Here is a 7,500-nt window from a genome sequence, read left to right as displayed (position 1 = left end):
TGTGTGTGACAGAAATGTGAAGGTAATGCTTTGTCTTTTGATTTTGTACATTATCTTTTTTTTTATCAATTTATTTATTTACTTTAGGGCAGATTCTCCCACCTTTCATATTGATGTATATCCTTCTTATTTGAGAACTAGTACTATTCAAAGATTTGATAAAAAAAAAAAAAAATGGTATTGAGTTTTTTTTTTTTTTTCCCTTTCTTTTTTTTCTTTCTTTTTTTCTTTTCTTTTTTTACTCATTGTCTATTGTATTGGTAGCCTGCTTCATATTTTTGTTTTATTTTCTGCAATGAGCTTGTGAATAACTTTTTATACATCTTTAATATATATAAAAAGAAATATATTTGTTATTTTTTTCTTTTCTCTTCCATTTTTACCCCTTTTTTTCTCCCCATTTTTTTACTTTCTTGCTTTTGCTGTATTTTCCAGCTCATGCTCTTTCTGTCTTTCTTTATCTTAGTTTCCTTTTCTTTTTCTTTCTTGCTCTCATTTCCATTCTCTGATTTATCTAGTTCCTTCATTAGATATAAAGCTTTATTTTTCATATCTGGCTTCATTAGCATAAATTCCTTTTTTTGTATTATATATGTAATACTGTAGGGTAAATCCTACTTATTATTTTACAAGTATATAATAAAGTATGCTAGCTTTCTTAAGAAATTTATAATATTTTGTAGATTTTTTTGTGTGTTTTGCCTCTATCTACTTGGAAAACTGATGATGTTTGCAGATGAGTTTATGATAAAAAACGAGGCAATTTTGCATTTTTCAGGACCAGCTTTTAAATCTGAAGTTCACACCACTTCTCTATGTCCCCCTTAGATTTACATGTAATAACATTAATCAGACTTTTTTATGCATGTCAAATAATTTTTGCTATTCTATTTTATAGATACAGATGTATGAATAAACATATACACCTATATACTGAAAGAAATGTAAAAAATGCATACAGACATACACAGATATATACAGTTATTTTAGCACATACTTCAATTCTCCTCACATGTTTTATCGTTTTGGAAAAGATAACTAAAATTATGTTTATAAACAGAAATTTACCTACATTCATAAGCATTGATATAGAAAGGTATCTCACCAACGTACTCTCTCTCGTAGGAGCATCTAGTGAAGGTGAAGCAATGGTGGGATAATGAGGAATGGTTGGGCAAACAAGACAATAAGACCAGGAGGATGATACGGGATGTTTGCACAGACATGCTGGAACTCTTCAACTCCAGCTGCACGTGTCCGATTTTCCAACTGACTCTGGAGCTGATATTCTCAAAGAAAGCCGGGACAGGACAGGTTGGTGATAAGGAGTGCTTCATTTATTTATTTATCTATTTATTCATATTTTACCCTTTATCTTTTACCCTCTCTTCATTCACATTATTATTATGATTTCAATAGTTGAATTAGTAATAGTAGAGACAGTATATGTAAAAAAAGTCCTTAAAGGAATGCTACACAAAATTTTATGTACTATATATTTTCTATACAAGTACTGTACTCTACTGTCTCTCAGAACTCCGTACCTTTTCCTTTGACAACTTATTCTCCTTCCTTAGATGCATAAATATCCTTAACTTGATCTAATCACCCTCTATTCTTATTCTTCCCCCTCCTATCTATCTAACTTTCCTACTCCTTTTACTACCCCCTTTCTACCCCTTACACGAACATACTATCTTACCATATGACCTTTGAAACTTAAGTAACTTAGCCCCTTTCATGACAGTACTTTACCATAGTGCTATATGACCTTTGATTTATTTGTGTAAAACAGTAAACGTTAAATATTATATAAGTACTGTAATAGATGATGTTGCTATTATGATAGGACTTGGGGTATTTCTGTATTGGCATAGTAATATTATTGATATTAAAATCTTTAAAACTCAGATAAAAGTAATTATACCAGAATGGCATAGATTGTGCATCAACTTATATTTATGTTCAGTTATAATAGAGCTCATATTTTATAGACTCAATATATTTCCAGTAATTCCAATTTATAAGAAAACAAGTTTTGTCCTGTAAGAAGAAAATGATAGAGGCTTGAGAGCATGCTGTCCCTCAGTATATGATACTTGAAGCTCTCCTTATTCCTCACACCTAATAACCATCAGTTCACGTCTTGACATCTTGTTTTTTGCCCACATGCAACTTTTTAGAATTAAAGAATGAAAATGCATTTCATATACAGTTTTATTTTGCTAGATTCAGTTTTGTTTTGTCTTTCTTAAAATATTGTATAATTGTGAAATTTGTTTTGTATCAGTTATGTTTTACACAAGTAATAATAATAGGGCCATGAATATGTGACACAAGAGTCTCTCCTATCATAGAAAATTTTGAACTTACCCAAGACACAGCTCAGAATGTTTGTCATGTCTTTGGAGTTGCTAAGGATTTGCATTAGAATAAAGACTGCTTGATGGTTTGTTTTTCCTTTTATTTAGGGCCTTTGTTTGTTGCTCTTGATTATTTGTGTATCTTATGGCTTGTGTTATCTTAATAATTTTTTTATTTGAATTAGTATTAAGCATATTAAAGAATTCTCTTTCCTTTCAGATGTTAAAGTCAGTTTCAAGTGAAAGATGTGCAACACTAAGCAAGTTTTTCCAAAAGCTCCAGCCATTTGGGATTGAAAAGTTGATAACAACCCATCTAATGCTGGATTGCCCATCGGTGATTGTAAGCATTTGTGAGAACTCACCCCTCATGAAGTACCTCCACTTGAATATAGAGTATGCAAAAGGAGACATTCTGAGGAAGATTGGCCTAATCACACCCTCACTTGAGACTGTCATTGTGGTTGTCAAAGAGTATGAGCTGAATGAAAAGGTCTTACCTACTCTGGAAATGATCATTATTGGTGGGGAAGGCCTGGAGGACAACCTCTATTCAGGCTTCTTCAACGGTCTGACAAAAAGTGAAGTCGTGCAGAAGATCCAGGAAGGAGGCTCATGTGAATTGTCTTTCCCTAACTTGAAATACATTGATGTAGGAAGCCACAGGGATGTCAGGGAGTTTCTTCTCCATTTGTTGTACTTCTACCCCAATATTAGGAGTGTGACATGTGATTCAGAGAACTGGATTCTGAGCAAATACTCCCTGGATTTCCCAGTGATGACTCAGGCTACCCTGGACTACAAGCCAGTGTCTCTCTGGGGTAAAACGATGATATACCAGCTAAAGGATATGAGCTTTTCATCATTTTGCTTGGCAGCTGTCAAAGTTCAGGACATTGTTTCACGGTACCAGAGCCTGGAGCACATTAGTTTGCACCTGATTAAAGGCTCAAGGAAAATTGAGTTCACAAACGAAACAGCAAAGGAATTGATTTGTGGGATCAACTGCAGATGTCTGACAATCTGTGTGGAAGTGTACATGGACAGAGCTGACCTGCTGAGTTTATACACACCTGCACTAAATGCCATGGGACCCTCTCTTCGGATCTTGCAACTGCATTTGACCAATGAAGTGAATGTAGGCGCTCTGTGCCAAATGATAAACATGTGCCCTCACCTAGAAGAGCTGGCACTCATGACCTCGTGTGAGAGATGTGAAGTAGAAGGGGAAAATTTCACTGAGATTCGATGTTGCAAGTTAGGGGATCTCAAATGCCTAAGTTTTTCTAGTCGGTATAATGTTACAAATGCCATGTATTCTTTAATGGAGAGGACTATCTTTGCTGCACCTAATCTGACCTCACTAGAACTTGAACTTGGAGGGAATAGAGTAAGTGGATGGCTCATGAATATTGCTTCAGCTGGAGCACTCTCTAACTTGAAGCTGCTGCGCATAAATTTTCCAAAGATTTACTTTGATTACCAAGTTCTCTCTAGCTTTCTCTTTTCACTAATTAGCACATTGCCGCGGCTCTCATGCCTTATGCTTGGAAGCGTTTGCGATTGTGTTGTAAGGCGAATTCGAAAAAAGTATGAATATTCACAGCTAAGGATCATTGGAAGAGAGTCACCATATATTGCATTCCGATGCCTTACATCCAGATATTGTTGACTATCCTCAAAAGGCCATACAAAATCACAATATATTTATAGGAGAAGTCAGTAAGTTATTAAATTAATGGAAAAGTCACGAGCAGCCTGCATGTTATGTGATGGTCAGAGCTAGTCCATTGTACCTGAGATAAATCAAATGAAGTATTTAATTTCTGATTGGTTTATCATTTGCTTTTGTTAGCTTATGATATTTTTCTTATGCATGATTAGGACATTTATACTTTGTTAGATTAGAACTTTTTTTATGGTTGAAGTGTGATGACAACTGTGCTTATAGTAGCAGGATATAGATATAGGACTGAAAAAGAATATGATTTGAAAGTGAAGTCTTTACTAATATGTGTGATTCTGAATTTTTACAGGATCTTTTAAAGGTTTATGTGCAGAGTATACAGTGTGTGTGTGTTTTTGTGTGTGTGCATGCACGCATGTATGTGTGTAAAATATTTATTTCAAAAAGTTGTCATTCTGAATCAAAAAAGAACAAGTATAACATGTCAGCCAAATTATAGTGTAATATTTCTCTAACTAAACCATCTCTTTATTTGCTTTTGGAGGACAGACAGTGTAAAAATCAGCAACCCACGAAGAAAATCACCATGGGAAAATTCCCTGCATGACGTGACAGCTGACGCATCTGATATAGTGGTATGCATAATATGGCAGATTGTATTTTGTGGTTCTTCTCACATAAATCTGTGTGTATGTGTGTGAGAATGTGTGTGATTGTGTGTGTGTGTGGGGGGGGGGGGGAGGTGTTGTCTGTGTCTTTAGGTTTTGAAATACAGATAGTGTAGGAAGTAGTTACCTAGATTCCCCTCATGTGTATTTATGAGAGAGAGAGAGTGTGTGCACTAACCCCTTCATGATATAGCCTATCCAAAATTGACTTCTTTGGTTTCCTGACCCCTGGCTTTCCTTTGCTCTCATTTCTGACCACTGCTACTACTACTGCCTCTTCAATGCATGCTGTTAACTTGATCCATTCCGAATCTTCCACCTAGGTCATTACTCAAGCTTTAGAATACATCCCTTCCTCTTTCCCAACGTCCTCTACTCCATCCCCTCCTGTACAATCTTTTCCTTGCCACTCCTCTTTTATTACTACTCTTCATCCTTGTCCTCCTCCCAGCAGTACTACCTCACTCCACACCACTCCATCCGCCTGTCCTTGTCTTTTTTCTATTTCTACCTGTACAAACTGTTTTTACTCTGCCCAGTTCCTCTTGCAGTGTTCCTCTTCCTTCCTCAGATGCTTAGATACCCTCCATTTGATCTAATCACCCTTCACCCCTTCCCCCATTTAATAATCCTGCCTCTTTGCCCTTTTCACAACCATGCTATCCTATAGTGCTGTATGAACTTTGACATCTAACACATTTGCTCATTTTTACTCATTTTGCTATATAACCCTTAATGTCTAGCACGTTTATTTATTTTAGGCATTAACCATTACCCATCTACCCAAACCCACACACAATGATACATTTGGGACAGTATAGTAAGAGGTTTGACTGAAACGTAAGTGGACCTGCATTTTTTTCAAGTTAGAAAAGAGTGCCCCATTCCATATTCTTCCCTAATTATTGTGCAGTAAGGAAGCTTCTGTTTTCCTTCTGAAGTAAGGAGTATGCAAGCATCAATTTTTTGGAGATGGTGTAACCCCTTGACAGTGAGAGGGTACTTCCCTCCCTATTGTTCATGAACTGTAACACTTGTCTTGCTAAGTGTGGGTGTGGGAGAGATCAGTAAAGCAGCTAAGTGGTCTATTTCTCTAGGTTGATTTTTTAACCACTTTCCGCTTGGGATGGCATGTTCATACTTGCCATGCCCAGTGTGTTTAATTTAGTAATTGTTTTTACATGTAGATGGCTCAACAAGTACTAAGTCACCAATGAACCAATTACGAGAATTATCTGTCTCACCTATTTACCCTTTTCCTTGAGTTTCGATAATATTTTCTATTACTTAATACTGCTGTTAGTAATGTCAATAACAATATAGTAATTATAATGTTTATAACAAGAATCACAGTCCCAATATTGATAGCATTAGTAAAAAAAAAAGCTATTTCACGGAAAGGTGAGGTCACAAGATCTACTAATTGATTCCTTTGTGGATATGCACTGGCAGAGCCATCTATGTGCAGATACATTTAACAAAATACTAAAGTGAACGCAAGATTTTTCCATTGGCATTGGGTTAAACTTATATAGATTGGGCTCCATTTCATACCATGTAATTATCCCCAGATTCTCTGTCTGCCAGTTAGTATATATTGTATGTTTGTGAAAAAATTTGTATCTTTGTCTATTTGTATTTTTATTTTCTTATCTAAAAGACTGAAGAACACTGAAATACAGAATCCCATACCCACACTATGACTGTAATAATCTTAAAGAACTGCTTAATGGGAATGTACAGCTTCTAGGAAACCTATATTTTATATTGAGCAGTAGTCTTTAATGAAGAAAGATATGTAGCTATTTATTAACTAAATTATTTAAATCATCCTTTTGCTTTTTGGGTTGGCAAACCCTTTCAATTGTAAACATCTGCAGCATGTTGTATTCCAAAGGATAATTGTTCTTCAGTGTTAGACAGTATCTGCTTTTACTTGGGCAATTCTACAGTTGAAGTGTGTGTAGATTTTTTCATTGGATATTAGATGGGTCACTGGGCTATTTTCAGTTTGCTAGGTATTTTAGGTATGGAGGTTTTTAACGGTTGAATATTCAGGGCTACAGATAGATTATGACCTTTTTGTCTGTTTTTGTTTGCTCCTCTTGTCCCCTTCTCCATTTTTTGTTTTGTTATATATCCTGTGGAGTAAATCATCAACAGAGTATGGAAGCTTGTTAGAATGGTAGTTAAAGTGAAGAGCATTAAATTGAACATAATACATAAAAGAATGTAATATTTATGTGCTGTGATATGCAAAACAGTTAACTAGTAAAAACTGAATTGAGAACATTTAGTGAATACATAGGCAGCTTGAACAGGTGCACTAAGATATTAATTACATAATATATGAAAAATACTCATAACTCCAAATAAATTTATTTATATTGAGAATAGAAATGCAGCAATAAAATAAATGATAGTCATTGGATTATATGCTATTGCATTTGTTTACCAGAAACATATTTTAGTTTGCAAAGTATGAATCAGAAGACACTTAAAAGAAAAGCAATAAGGCAGATATATTTATTCACATGTGGTGATGTACTTTTGGTTGTAAAAGATGTATTTTCTTGTACAGTATTTTTTTTTCATGTATTTATCTTTACCCTGCAACTGGAATTGTGGAGCATGAACAGTGTGATATGTATATTTCAGTGATAACAGGAAAAATGTGATCTATATAATGACTTTTTGGTAAGGTTATGCTTTTTACTTCTAATGGTATTCTGATTGATGAATATTTCTTTTGTGAAAGGAATTGAGATATCTGCTTATCTTA

The 7,500-nt window shown here is 34.8% G+C and overlaps 1 protein-coding gene across 1 annotated transcript in view; it reads left to right on the top strand.

Moving 5' to 3' along the window:
- Window positions 1-7,500, top strand: part of LOC113813161 (uncharacterized) — an 11,165-nt gene that overhangs the window by 3,032 nt on the left and 633 nt on the right. Inside the window, exons 3-4 of the mRNA XM_027365110.2 lie at window positions 1,126-1,314; window positions 2,584-7,500. The exon at window positions 2,584-7,500 is cut by the window's right edge and continues 633 nt beyond it. Of these exons, the coding sequence (XP_027220911.1) occupies window positions 1,126-1,314; window positions 2,584-4,035 (1,641 nt within the window). The 3' untranslated portion in view covers window positions 4,036-7,500. The remainder of the gene's footprint in view (window positions 1-1,125; window positions 1,315-2,583) is intronic.

This window comes from Penaeus vannamei, chromosome 19, assembly GCF_042767895.1.
Source record: "Penaeus vannamei isolate JL-2024 chromosome 19, ASM4276789v1, whole genome shotgun sequence".
NCBI lineage: Eukaryota > Metazoa > Arthropoda > Malacostraca > Decapoda > Penaeidae > Penaeus > Penaeus vannamei.
Note: the sequence above shows the minus strand (reverse complement) of the source record. Positions and strands in the feature narration are given on the sequence as shown.